This window comes from Asterias amurensis, chromosome 14, assembly GCF_032118995.1.
Source record: "Asterias amurensis chromosome 14, ASM3211899v1".
NCBI lineage: Eukaryota > Metazoa > Echinodermata > Asteroidea > Forcipulatida > Asteriidae > Asterias > Asterias amurensis.
Genome location: NC_092661.1, coordinates 9,507,798 through 9,522,133, shown reverse-complemented (window position 1 = coordinate 9,522,133; position 14,336 = coordinate 9,507,798). Strand labels below are relative to the sequence as shown.

General features: G+C 40.5%; 3 protein-coding genes across 4 annotated transcripts; all 3 read right to left on the bottom strand.

The window, feature by feature from the left end:
- Positions 1 to 990: 990 nt before the first annotated feature.
- Positions 991 to 2,522, bottom strand: LOC139947392 (uncharacterized). The gene has a single exon (XM_071945296.1). The coding sequence runs from the start codon at positions 2,520 to 2,522 to the stop codon at positions 1,335 to 1,337; it is 1,188 nt and encodes a 395-aa protein (XP_071801397.1). The 3' UTR covers positions 991 to 1,334.
- A 1,446-nt stretch (positions 2,523 to 3,968) lies between these two features.
- On the bottom strand, positions 3,969 to 7,014 carry LOC139947247 (uncharacterized). Its single transcript, XM_071945133.1, has one exon. It carries the CDS (start codon positions 6,964 to 6,966, stop codon positions 5,554 to 5,556), a length of 1,413 nt encoding a protein of 470 aa, XP_071801234.1. The 5' UTR covers positions 6,967 to 7,014; the 3' UTR covers positions 3,969 to 5,553.
- A 2,103-nt stretch (positions 7,015 to 9,117) lies between these two features.
- Positions 9,118 to 13,437, bottom strand: LOC139947134 (uncharacterized). 2 transcript variants are annotated; one of them, XM_071944985.1, is made up of 2 exons: positions 11,940 to 13,437; positions 9,118 to 10,901 (listed from the first exon to the last, which is right to left on the bottom strand). In XM_071944985.1, the coding sequence occupies exons 1-2, from the start codon at positions 13,351 to 13,353 to the stop codon at positions 10,753 to 10,755; spliced, it is 1,563 nt and encodes a 520-aa protein (XP_071801086.1). In that variant the 5' UTR covers positions 13,354 to 13,437; the 3' UTR covers positions 9,118 to 10,752. The 2 variants fall into 2 exon arrangements, with proteins under 2 accessions (XP_071801086.1, XP_071801087.1); XM_071944986.1 differs by having other exon boundaries at positions 9,118 to 10,898.
- Between the last annotated feature and the right edge of the window lie 899 nt (positions 13,438 to 14,336).

Sequence of the window (14,336 nt, the reverse complement as noted above, 5' to 3'; positions counted from 1 at the left end):
GGATCAATCATAAAATAATATGGAAAGCTTACTTTCGGTCGTCTGCATCATGCAGTGTGCCTAGTGTATTATGGACAGTGCATTGCATGCAGTGTTGTTATGCGTAAACGAATGTAGGTGAAAGGTGATCATGTGGACGGGCATTGGCGTAGGTTCAAAGGCAGATCTTTGGCGTAGTTCACGAGCCTCGATGTGACGTCAGATGAGGGCGCTATACTGAAGTGACGTCATGTACAGAGGGTATATCTTAAGATGTTACGCAAACATGACCCTATCGGTCAATACCAATCTCCTCAAATGATCTGTCTCTCAATTTACATTTTGAACTTTCTTAGAAAAAGCTTCCCCGCACCAAGAATTTCACTGCCTCCAGAAGTCTTACTTTTTAACCATAGTGCAATATTGAAGACTTTCTTTGGAGTGCTTTGAACTTGCATTCATAAATACCTCAGCGCGTCACGTGGGTGTGTATAAACCGTTGTTTATGACCAGTAAAAAGTGTTGAAACATGGGCGTGACACGCGAGTTCATTCCTATTGGTCGAGAGCAGCAACGGCCGGGGCAGTAAGCGCCACATCACGCGATACGCGCGGCGCAAACAGCATTCCCTTATAAGGAGTTGTTTACCAGAGGGCGGCGGAGGGCCTTTCCATTTCATAGCTGGAGGGGTGTTGTGTTGAAAGAAATCATTTAACAATTATAATTTTTGCATTTACTTTACTTGTTTACCAAAAGTGTTGATGTTTTTTGACCAAAAAGGTATTTATGAATGGGAATCAAAGTGTGTTGAATCGGTTTTCAACTAGTGGTTTAAACCTGCCAAGGCCTGGTTCTTGATAATTTACCTCGACTTCATCTCGGTAAAATTATCAAGAACCAGGCCTCGTTGGGGATTAAACCACTTCACCACACATTGATTCCCTTATTATTCTATTTTGAAGCAATTACTTGAAGATAAAAACACACACAGCCCACATTAACTCCCTAAAGTAATGTTCTCTGTGGCTTATGCATTGGTTTTTACAAAACTCACAATCTAAAGAACTATTTTTCTTGTGCTGAAGTTACAAGTGTGAAGAAAGGCAAAACATTAGCGGTTATGAAATAATATTACACTAAGGCTAAGTATTGTCCTTTAAATACACCTATACATACGGCTTTTTATAAAACATTTTACCAGCAAGCATTTTGAATAACAAGTAAGAATTTAAACCTTTTTGATGACCACAAACCGTAAACAATTATTTACTAATTATAAAGCTTTAGGTTAGAAGAGTTATTGTCATTATTAGCCGTAAATCTCGTATTGAGAGCATTGTGCCCTCAACTCTTCTCTAACCATCGAGTATCGCTATGTCCAGATTGGTATACTCGGCTGATGGTTGGTTGGTCATTTCTAAAGCCTGGTATCCTGACTCTGCATCGCCCGTAGTGACGGCAGATGTATCCCGGACTCCTCTCCCTGGCTGCCTCTGAGCACCAGCCTGTTGTACGCCACCAACTCCTGCCTGTACGGGCTCGTAGTGTGTTGGTGAAGGGTGAACGGTCAACGGCCGCTCTCCGGTCGACTTGTTTCCGTCTTGGTTAGTAATGTTTCTCATCCTTTTCTCGTATGTGTGTGGCTGATTTGTGTTTTGGTACGTTGGACCATTACCTTGTGATGCTTCTTCATCCGGTGAGCGTAAACCAAGCCTTGAATCTGCATCTTTTGATCCCCTCTTTCTTGAGGAAACTAGGTATGCTATGATGATCAGGAGTATGATGTTAATAACCATGCAAGCTGCCACTACCACGGCGAGTATCGGTACAGTCAGAGAGACGGGTCTATTTGTGCTGGTTCCTGTAACTAAGGGTGATATAGTGTTAATGGTTGTTCCTAAAGTTATTTGTGTGGTGCTTGTTTTATATGGCGCGATGGAACTACCCACCGTAATTTGCCTTGTAGGTAATGTTGTATCTCTAATGGATGTGGTGCTTGTTTGATGTGACGATATCATTGTAGCTGTGTGTGGTGAGTTGGTGGTAGACGCAGTGAGTGTGGTTCCCAGTGGTGTTTGCTGGCCATTGGGAGTGGTTGCTTCAGGAACATACACAGTAACGGTGATTCCACTCGATGTATGGGAGGAGCCTCCGACCTTTATAATTCCACAGAAGAAACTGGTGTTATCTTCTAATGTACTACTATTAATTGTCAGAGTCAATACTGGATCATTGCTGGCACCTATTTCATATCGTACGGTGCCTCGGTTATCCGTAGTGATCCCCTCGGGACACGGGAATCCCGCGGATGGACACCCAGCACGTTCAACATCAATAGAGCCATAAAGCACGAAGCTTGAACCGCGGTACCAACGCACCTCTGATAGGCCCACTGCAGCCTCAGTATCTGACAATGTTATAACACATGATAAATGTATCGCTTCACCTAATCCAACAGTCAACGTATCCATCGTTGGCGTGATCCTTGCTGCTGTCGTCACTGTGACGACAGCAGCAATCAATATCAGCACTGTGCTTTTCATCTTTCAGATATGATGTTCCATCCAATAACACGGGTATTTCACGTGGTTACTTGGCTATACCTAGCCACAGCAAAACAGTGAAGCGAAAGTTCTATAACGGTGTATACAGTGTTGACATCAACAATTGAATTTAACATTTTGTATTGATGATATTCCTCATAATGACCTTTATACCATTGATGTTCACTAGACCCAGCAAAGCGTGATATCGTGCACAAGTCTCGCGTGAGTCCATACTTTCTTTTTAAGAACCATGCATGGAATTCCACAAACACATTGCTTTTACAAAAGCAAAATAAACAGAATCGCGCTTTTTAAATAATATTATCAATGCATCGAGCTTCTTAAGCAGATTATCGCTTTTCTGCTTATCAAAAACAAGTAGGATACCAGTCACAGTTGATATGACACGGTGTGTTGCTGGTAACCATATTGTGGTAAGCATTATTTTGTTTGGCATTTGGCTCCTTTTGTGGTTAAAGATAGGTTGAAGTAAGTAATTGGGCACTGATCGCAAAGCGAGCACGTGAGATTTGTGTATCTTTGGACCATTCTGTTCTAATTAACATTTAACCACTTTTCATAAACGTTCATTTTTGCCCTCCATTATGGGTAAAACATTTGACATTTTAGAAGATCCATTCGTTTCACACCCCCCCCCCCTCCCAGCAGAAGAACGGCACTCTGCTTGTATAAAAAGGAAACATGGGTCAATCTACAATGTCTAAACACTTGCGGGTCAGAATTGACCAGGATTCAAGACCCACAGGGGAACTTACTCATCTGGGTTGGGCTGAACCGGAAACAATTTGTTTTCTTGAATTTTTGGTCGGTTTCTGTCCTGAGATTCCAAACACAAAACGAAGGCACAATAGACAGCGGATGGAGGGAGGGGGGGGGGGTTGCCACAATACCACCATGCCCATTATCGAGTAGGCTACTAAACGAAACTGGCAGTAGAACAAGTAGTATTTCCTCTTATTATGTACTCGTAGTTCGATTCAGCATTGCAAATCTACACAGAGAAGGTGACCAAAGAATACTGGCAGCGTGAAGTTGCATTCATTATAGATTTTGAAACATTGTGTGTGATTTTAATCTTAAAAATGAACATGTTATAATTTTATAACTTAGTCTAAGTTGTTCATTTTCATTACCATAAGATACCAAGATTACCATAACCGTTCGATTGTTGAAATCCTATATAATGTAGATAATGTACAAAAACTAACATCTGAAAATTTCAATTAAAAAGAAGGAAGCATCTTTTAGATATCGCCGAAATCCGGAGCGAATACAACCACGCAGGAAGAACAATCCCTAATAATTAGAAATACACGATATGAGACGCTTTTCAGATTTTTTGTTTCAATCATAACAACTTTCACCTTTCATCTTTTAATATAACCACATTACTTCAGAGTGAAATGTTTCAAAAATTGCGTTTTTCTAATATCAAACACTGATTATTAGTTTTAAGAGTGATTACCTAACGTTACCAACGCTTTCCGCAGAGCCTCAAATCGCTTCACAAAAAAATACGTAATCAAAATATCTAGCAATCAAAATAACAAAAGAACAGAGGAAGAAACATCGAAGCAAATAATGTAGATACTAATAAAAGATATATGTATGAAAACAAACTTCCTTCGAAGAAGACGAACAAACGTTAACTGAGGGTCTACAGTTTGTACGACATAGTGTGAAGCGTTTTGAGGCTATGCGGAAAAATTCTCATAGTACGAAATTACTCGCATGTGAGGCTCGTACTCGTATATAGGGTGACGAAAAAGAAGAGTGCAAACCATTCAAGAATGAGAGTTTACATGGAAAGCAAGTTTTGTTTTGAACTCCAAACCGTTCAAGAATAAAAGTTTACATGGAAAGCAAGTTTTGTTTTGAATTCGAAGTGTCACAGCTATAAACTAAACTGGTCATTGGATCATAAAAGAAGAACGTGTTTTAAATCACTTCAATACAAGTCACTGGACACTATTGGTAAGTACTCAAAATAATTGTTAGCATAAAAACTTACTTGGTAACGAGCAATGGAGATCTATTGATAGTATAAAACATTGTGAGAAACGGTTCCCTCTGACGTAATGTAGTTTTGAAAAAGAAGTAATTTCTCACTATTATTTGAATTGAATTCGAGATGCAGCTGATGTCTCGAATTCAAGCATCTGAAAGCACACAACTTGTGTTTTTTCTTCCACTATTCTCTAGCAACTTCGACGACCAATCGAGCCCAAATTGTCACAGACATGTTGTTAATTTGAGCATATTATGTTGGGATACACCAAGTGAGGAGACTGGTCAATGACAATTACCAAAGGTGTCCAGTGCCTTTAAAGGCAGTGGACACTATTGGTAACTACTCAAAATAATTATCAGCATCAAACCTCATTTGGTAACGAGTAATGGGGAGAGGTTGATAGTATAACATTGTGAGAAACGGCTCCCTCTGAAGTGACGTAGTTATCGAGAAAGAAGTAATTTTCCACGAATTGATTTCGAATCCTCATATTTAGAATTTGAGGTCACGAAATCAAGCATCTGAAAGCACACAACTTCGTGTGACCAGGGCCCCCTGCAGGGTGTTTTTTCTTTCATTATTATCTCGCAACTTTGATGACCGATTGAGCTCGAATTTTCACAGGTTTGTTATTTTATGCATATGTTGAGATTCACCAAGTGAGAAGACCGGTCTTTGACAATTACCAATAGTGTCCACTGTCTTTAAGTAAATCGTTTTCATTTACGTAAACCAAGTGTTTGTCCTTATCCAGCCATCAAGATTATCATAACCCAATGAAGAATCTACTCAGACATGCCCTATTGCAAGAAAGGCCTGGCGCTTGCAATTGCTCCTTGTTCAGAAAATACAACCCTTGTTTTGGTATATACTTGGGAAAGTACTGAGTATACTGTGCTTTAAACACATCGATGTCACGGGTGCAACCTAAATTAATATTCTTTATCCCAGATGCAAATTTATTTTTTATTATAAAAATACAAATGTTTCGCATGGCTAACCATCGCGTGGCGCTAAGTCCAGTTTGGTATACTCGGTTAGTGGTTGGTTGGTCATTTCTAAAGCCTGGTATCCTGACTCCGCATCGCCCGTATTCACGGCAGACGTATCCTTGACTCGTCCCCCTGGCTGTCTCTGAGCACCAGCCTGCTGTGTGCTACCACCTCCTGCCAATACGGGCTCGTAGTAAGTTGGCATAGCGTCAACTGTCGACGGCCGCTCTCCGGTCGACTTGTCTCCGTCTTGGTGGTGAATGTTAGGTGTCAAACTATTCTCGTATGGGTGTGGTTGGCGTGTGTTCTGATACATCGGACCGGTGCCTTGGTCACTGATGTGAGTTGCACACGAAGCAACAGTCGTCAATGGTAAATCGACCCTTGGTTCTGTGTCATTGAATCTCCTCTTTTTTGATGAGACCAGGTATGCTATGATGAGCAGAAGTATAATGGTCGTAAAACCAAAGAAAGCAGATGTAGCTGCTGCGATGACAACAGCGTGTGACAGTGGCGGGAGATCGGTTGGTGTTGCAGGCGTCCCGTCCCGGGCAAAAGGGGTTGTTGTTGGGTTCGTAGATGCAAGATCATTTCGCGGGGATGTTGTTGCTGTTGTTGGGTCCGGCAGAATACCTGCAGTAGTTTGCTCAGGAGACGGCAGAATAACTGCAGTAGTTTGCTCACCGGGGATGAGGATAGGTCTAATCGAACAGTTCATTCGGGTATGAGGAAACGCAGAACTCGTCATATGACAAATGAAGACTAAGCTGCCAGAAGGAATCCCTGGCTCGTTGAGGAACAGAGTGTTTTCAACTCTGTCTTCGTAAATTTCGGTTTGATGTGAAAGTGATATTCTTTCGGCACTACTTCCTTCCACTGTCCATTCCAGAGAAACCACGGGCTGGGTTAATTCAGCCCAGCAAGAGAAGGAGAGAATGTCTGCATTGGTAGACGAGTTGGATCTTAAACACATGGGATAAGATGGATCTGGGAGATGCTGAATAATCACGTGTATGTTGTCAGACCTTGGGAAGGTATTGCTCAATGTAAATAACCCACAGTAGAAACTTGTGTTGTCGCGTGTTAAAGTACGATTGATCACTAATGTCAACGTTGCTTCACTTAGGAAACCTCTTCTGTAATGTAAAACTCCACGATTGTCTGTGGTGTTTACCTCTGGACATAGAGAGGATATACTACAGTTAGTAACATCAATGGAACCATACGGTGCCGGGTCCGAGCCTCGGTACCATCGAAATTCCCTTATACCTTGACCGTCTAACGTTATGCTGCATGACAAATTCAGCTTTTCACCTTCTCGAACAGTCACAATGTCACTCGTCACATCGATTGTCAATGTCGTTGTCGTTGTAAAACATGTCGCAAAAAGAACGAAGATAAACACGGAGTAGTTCATCTTTCAAATAAAATAAAACGATCTTCAAGTTATGAGTCAATTATAACAATGCACACAGATACCACAGTATGTATGAGGTTCACAGTTGCCTTGCGTTGTGTTATTCTGAGCACTACAGTGTATAATGCAATATCGGCCTATTATTCTGCGCATGTATTCATGATGCATCAGATTCACACGATACAAAACTGACCCCTGTTTTCATGTTCACTGAACCATTGTTAGGCAAGCCTTTCAAGAAATGAAAGTTGAGAATGGAAAGCAAGGTTTTTCTAAAGGGGAAATCATATAACGTCATATAGCAATGACGTAGTCAATGAACCATTAGCAAATTTATGAATAAACAAACTAGCTCTTCCTTGTCCGTATTTAGCTTTGTATAAACAAATTACCATGCAATGACATTTTACAATCATGTTTATCTTGTAAAAGCAAACTTAGGATCGAATAATTTAGCTTATTCTACATTATTTACATTGCAGGAAGTTACGGGAAAATTAATGTTAAAGGCAAAAGTGTTTGATGGGCTGAGACTTTAAAGATCGATAAGGCGGGCGAGTTGGTATGGCTATGGGGCGAGGTAGTATGGGCAAGGAGGATGGGTTGGTATACATTCATAGGTGGGTTTGGGTTTTGGGAGATGTGGGGTGGGTGTGGGGCGAAGCTTGTGTGGTAAGTTTGGGGCTATAGGTGGGCTAAGGGTTTGGGGCGAGGTGTGTGTGGATTTAGGGCGAGTCAGGGTGGGTTGGGGCGAAATTGGGTGGGTTTTGGGGCAAGGCAGGGTGAGTAGGTATACGCATTCAAATCGGGTACCTAAATAAGGACAATAAGGTCCACGGTTCGGGAAAGGTCCACAGGTGGAAATCGTGTACAAAACTAATAGGATCTGTTGCAAAAGTTAGTGTAAACAAACGAGGGGCAATAGGAGGTTCACGGTTGCAGGTGATGTATACACTTAGTGCGTGAGTTTCGGGCGAAATGGGATGGTTTTGGTTGCGGAAGGGTGGCATTGTGGCGAAATGGGCTGAGTTTGTGGCAAGGCGTGTTTAGGTTTGGGGTGAGGAGGGTTTGTTGCGAAAGACCCCTTTTACACGACGTCACCATCATAAATAGCGCCCTCACTAAGATCAAAGGAGGACCTATTACCATTGTCTGAAAGTTTTAAGCCTACGATATTTGCTTTCAGTTTCCAAAGTTTGACCACAGCGAGGACAATTAAATACAAGGGTCGGTTGTTTTTTCCAATGTTTTTGTGGATGTAAAACTTGTCCCAATACGTCATTCACGAGCCCGGAAGCAATGACGTCAGGATATTCGGGCTAGTGGAAAACCAAGGCTCTCAAAACTGGAACACGTTTTGCGCGACTGGACGGTACTTTTTGTTGGTTGCCATGTCATTATTGCAAAGGTCCACAAACTATTGATTCATAAGTGGACATTACAGTTAAATGTGGCTTTAAATGACCAGTTCATTGCTCAAACCAGATAAAACGTTTCTTTAAAATAAAAACCTGTTTTATATTTAGATTGTGTGATTGTGTTAAAGGCAGTGGACACTATTGGTAATTACTCAAAATAATTATTAGCATAAAACCTTACTCGGTGACGAGTAATGGGGAGAGGTAGATGGTATAAAACATTGTGAGAAACGGCTCCCTCTGAAGTGACATAGTCTTCGAGAAAGAAGTAATTTACCACGAATTTGATTTCGAGACCTCAGATTTACAACTTGAGGTCTCGAAATCAACCATCTAAACGCACACAACTTGGTGTGACAAGGGTGTTTTTTCTTTCATTATTATCTCGCAAGTTCGATGACCGATTGAGCTCAAATTTTCACAGGTTAGTTATTTTATGCACATGTTGAGATACACCAACTGTGAAGACTAGTCTTTAACAATTACCAATAGTGTCCACTGCCTTTAAAAGGAAGAAATTAGCAAAGATCATTAAAGGTTTTATTCACTTCCTGTGTTTGTTGAAGGATATAAACGCAACAAGATAACATTAAGGTCTTTATTTCCTTTAAAAAATGTCGCTATTGCAAGAATATAGTTTCCTAACGATTTGTACATTTTTGGGGAATACCTAAAATCCTGTAATATTATAATAATGAGTCGTAAAATATAAATATCTGCGAAGTACGGCGTGTTTTATTTGGCAAAACAAAAATTACAATTATGAAATCCGTCTTGGTTAAAAAAAAAATCAAAAAATCTGGACATATTATTTACACTGTGTCTGTGTAACATAAATATCAAAATAAACACATGAAGTCGTTATATTTAAACCGTTGAATTTTTCCATCCACAAGATAACGCTGTGTAATAATGACCGCCAATACGCCTCTCTTAATATTTATGCACGAGGTACGTCACAATGCTAACTCAAAACGAGGCGATGGGCGCAGCCACTGCAAGTGATGGGGGACGTGCGCCCATAGCCTCATTTTGGGTAAAAATGATGACGTCATGCACAAGAATTAAGAGAGGCGTATGACCAGCAACTTCACTAATAAAAATAACTGTTAAAAAATAAAGCTTTACGATGAAACCTTTACAAAAACACTGAATAATGAGAATTTAATTATAGAGAGTCTTAAATAATGCTACATATCAATGAAGACTGATTTGATCCAATATGGAAAGAAATTATGAAGATATAATAAACGGAAACCGAAAATACTGCGCTTTCTATGCGAGTGTGCTCGCAAAACAAAATGGCGTGTGATGGCACCAAAACTCGTTGGGTAAAGTTTAAATTAATGTAAGCTCTATGCGATTTTTCTTATGTTCAACTCCATTATTATTAAATAGCTACACCAGACAGTTGTTGATTTGGAACTATAAAAGAGACCACGTGTGGTCGTTGATGGGAATAATGTATTGATTTAATAGTGAAGTCATATCATGTATAAAATGAGTGTAAAATGGGAACATTATGTGTACAACCATAATATGTGATTACATTCTTATGTACGTTGTGATTTGTACAGTGTGATCTTGTATTTAAAAAAGCCTTTGAGGAAATCGTAACAAAATATTCCCACTGGTTAAGAGATCGATACGAACTGTGTACAATCATGGCATAATATTTAATATAAAGTAGCGTCTATACATGCATACACATGCAAACATGTGTTTCCATCCGTTATCGTGTATCCAAAATTACACAAACTGGATATTAATTCAGCAATATATTTTCGTCCATCTTAAAGACACTGGAAACCTTTGGTAATTGTCAAAGACCAGTCTGTTCACTTCTCAACATATGCACAAAATAACAAACATGTGAAAAAATTAACTCAATTTGTCGTCGAAGTTGCGAGGGAATAAAGAACCATCACACGAAGTTGTGTGCTTTCAGATGCTTCATTTCGAGTTGAAATCAATTTAAATATTTCAATGAGAAATTACTTCTTTCTCAAAAACTACGCGTTACTTTAGAGAGAGTCGTTTCTCACAATGTTTAATACTTTCATTAGCTCTCCTTTGCTCGTTACCAAGTAAGTTTTTATACTAACAATTATTTTGGGTAATTACCAATAGTGTCCAGTGCCTTTAAGTTGTGGATATCATCTCTCCCCATGCGTTCTAAACAGGGCACAACGCGGAATCCGTGTCAATTGCCCTCAAATTGAGTCAATCTGATGAAGAGTTCAAGTTATCAATCATAATATTGTAACCAGTTTCCGGGGACAGCTTGACACAGCATTGGGTCAAGACCTTGAATCTGGGTTCATTCTGACTATAGGAGGGTCTTTAAAGTTACAGAAAATCTGTTTATTTACATGTATTCGTTTTGAGTTGTATACAGGACATTGTCAATGAGCTTCCCGTCATCTTCGTCCAGCTGGGATGACCTCCATGACCTCGACCCTTGACCTGGAATGGCGTACTCAAACTGTCCCTCGGTCGACTCGGGCTCTTGTCCTGCTGCAAACAAATACAAAGAAAATTATAGAATTTAAAGGCAGTGGACACTATTGGTGATTAGTCAAAATAATTTTTAGCAAAAAACCTTACTTGGTAACGAGTAATGGGGAGAGGTTGTTAGTATAAAACATTGTGAGAAACGGCTCCCTCTGAAGTGACGTAGTTTTCGAGAAAGAAGTAATTTTCCATGAATTTGATTTCGAGACATCAAGTTCAGAATTTGAGGTCTCGAAATCAAGCATCTAAAAGCACACAACTTCGTGTGACAAGGGTGTTTTTTTCTTTCATAGTTATCTCGCAACTCCGACGACCAATCGAGCTCAAACTTTCACAGGTTTGTTATTTTATGCGTATGTTGTTATACAACAAGTGAGAAGACTAGTCTTTGACAATTACCAATAGTGTCCACTGTCTTTAAAGGGCTCACACGCAAGGCCTAAAATCTCAAATGATCTGTATCCATGACACTTTTTCTCAAGCAGGAAAGAAGGGTTTGATTTCAATTCCGCAATTGTTAATATTTCTCTGGAGCAATACCTATTAATGTTTTGGGGTTTCTTTTTACGATATTGTTTTACTTACTTAGTACAGATATTGAACAACTTCCTTGGTTTTTGAAAAGAGTAATGGCAAACTATACCTGTAACAATTGATCGCAGCTTTTGACTTCTTCTTAAGAAAGTATTTTATTATCACAATCTATATCATCGTTTACAGGTATCAAAGTGTTAAAGCTTTACAGGGACTCTGTACAAGAAGGGACCTGGGCCCAGTTTAATAGAGCTGCTTATTAAGCAGAAAATCTTGCTTAATAATTGTATGCTAAGCAGAAATGCGCAGGATACTAGTCAAAATGTATGCATGTGACATGGTAGTTTGGCTGGTAACCTTATTCTGGTAAGCATAATTTTGCTGTGCTTAGGTCAATTTTGTGCTTAAGCAGCTATATTATTACGTTATGCGTTAGAATGTTTAAATATGGGTGTGTTTTTTTTTTTTGCTCTCACTCTTTGACAATAACAAACAGTGATGGTTTACCTTGGCTCAGCTGCCGGGCGCCTGGTTCAAGCGTGTGATACTCCGGCGGATCCTGACTTCCATGCCCCATGTTCGGTTGATGTTCAAGTGGTGAATTTCCACGCCGTTTATCTCGCTTGGATACCACCGCGTATGAACTATCTCCAATTTGTGGAGCCTTCTTAACCGATGAAACAGCCGCGTACAGCGGGGACGGGGGATGAGACGCAGTATGGTCCCACGGTGGGATTTCCAAACGGCCCGGTCGATTGGTGGAACTGAGAGCCGGGACGGTTTCATTAGAGTAGACGTGCGCCTCGTGTGAGAGGTTGGTATTGGATCCAGGTGCGGTAATGGCAACTGATAAACGAATGCTGAGATCTTTGGGGTCTGTCTTAGCTTCCCCTCTGCTCCGGGTCCGTCTTGAGGAGACCAGGCAGGCTATGATGATCAAGAGTATGATGATAACGACCAGGCAAGCAGACACAATAGCTGCGATGACTATAGTGTTCAGTGGGGGGTCAATTTGGGTGATGATTTTGGTAGTTAGTGTTGTGGGCATGCCATCTTGGGAAAACGGCGTTGTTGCACGGTCCATAGATCCGACATCATTTTGAGGGGTTGTTGTTGTTGGGTCCGGCAGAAAAGGGTCCGGCAGAAAACCTGCAGTAGTTTGCTCGGGAGACGGCAGAATACTGGCAGTAGTTTGACCAACGGGGATGAGGATTGGTTCAATCGAACAGTTTCTCTGAATCTGAGGAAACGCAGAACTCGTCATATTACACGTGAAGACTAAGCTGCCAGAAGGTTCGTTGAGGAACAGAGTGTTTTCAACTCTGTCTTCGTAAATTTCGGTTTGATGTGAAAGTGATATTCTTTCGGAACTACTTCCTTCCACTGTCCATTCCAGAGAAACCACGGGCTGGGTTATTTCAGCCCAGCAAGAGAAGGAGAGAATGTCTGCATTGGTAGACGAGTTGGATCTTAAGCACATGGGAAAAGTTGGATCTGGGAAATGCTGAACAATCACGTGTACGTTGTCAGGCATTGGGAAGGTACCAGATGTCGTAAGTAAACCACAGGAAAAAGTTGTGTTGTCGCGTGCTAAAGTATGATCGATCACTAGTGTCAATGTTGCATCATTGAAACTTCTTGTGTATTGCACAACTCCACGATTGTCTGTGGTGTTTACCTCTAGACATAGAGGGGATATACCACAAAGTGTAATATCAATTGAACCATACAGTAGTTGGTCCGAGCCTCGGTACCATCGAGCTTTCCTTAAACCTTGATTATCTAATTTTATACTACATGACAAAGTTAGCTGTTCACCTTCTCGAACTGTCACAGTGTCACTCGTCGCCTCGATTGTCAGGGTCGCTGTCCGTGTTACAGTTGTCACAAAAAGCAACACGACAAACACCATGGAGTCCATCTTTCCAACGACAAAGTGTCAAATGATGGTAGTGTTAATATACAAGCTATTATATACACTACAAACTATTTGTTCTTATGACAAACTATCGTGTATACACCAACCACTGCACGAAGCCACAATAGTTAACGCACTGTCTTCCTGTTCTTTTGACAGTATTCAATATCAGTTCAACTTGGCGGCTGGTGTTCATATTCATTGAACCGATTGAGGAAAATCTCTGCATAAAACAACATTTCTATAGAATCGAAAGTGGGCCAATGACATGCTTTTCCAAATAAAAGGCAATACGTCATACATCGTCAGCGATATAATTATGTTCCTTGTTTTATAAACCTCCGAATGACTTGATATAGGAACCCCCTTTGTCACAGTTTTTTGTCTCGACCCAAAATTGCAAGGCAGGTTATGAAGCAGAAAACTTATTCTCAAGTTATGTTGGCCTACTTTAATGTGTGTATTTATTAAACAACCAAATTTTTCTCTTGTTAACTCAGTGTCCAGAACCCAATGGTATCAAACGTATTCATATGAGAAGAAACTGCAGTATTATTATGAATAACTCATTGCATTGCCTTATATGGAGTTTCTGATATGGTGCAAACTGTGTAAAGGGGTGTATATATAGTTCATTGCGGAGTCACGTCACCTCACGGATAAAGGAATAAGACACGCTACAATGCATTATACCAACACGATTTGCAAGGGCGCAATAAACACATCGCAATGACACATCAATACAGATCGTAAAAAGGGGTTTACCCTGTATGAGTCGAAATTGAAAGTTTCCATTCTGCCATGGACCTTTTCGCAAATACTGGGGCGCGCACGTAAAGCTTGTAATAAGGTGCATTGTGGTCTAGCTGGTGATCAAATTTGATCCATATTTATCCCACAATGCACCTCATTCAACAGTCTGCACTTGCGCAATGGTATTTGCGAAAAGGTCTATAGTACTCTAAAGTGCGCCACCACTCGATGAC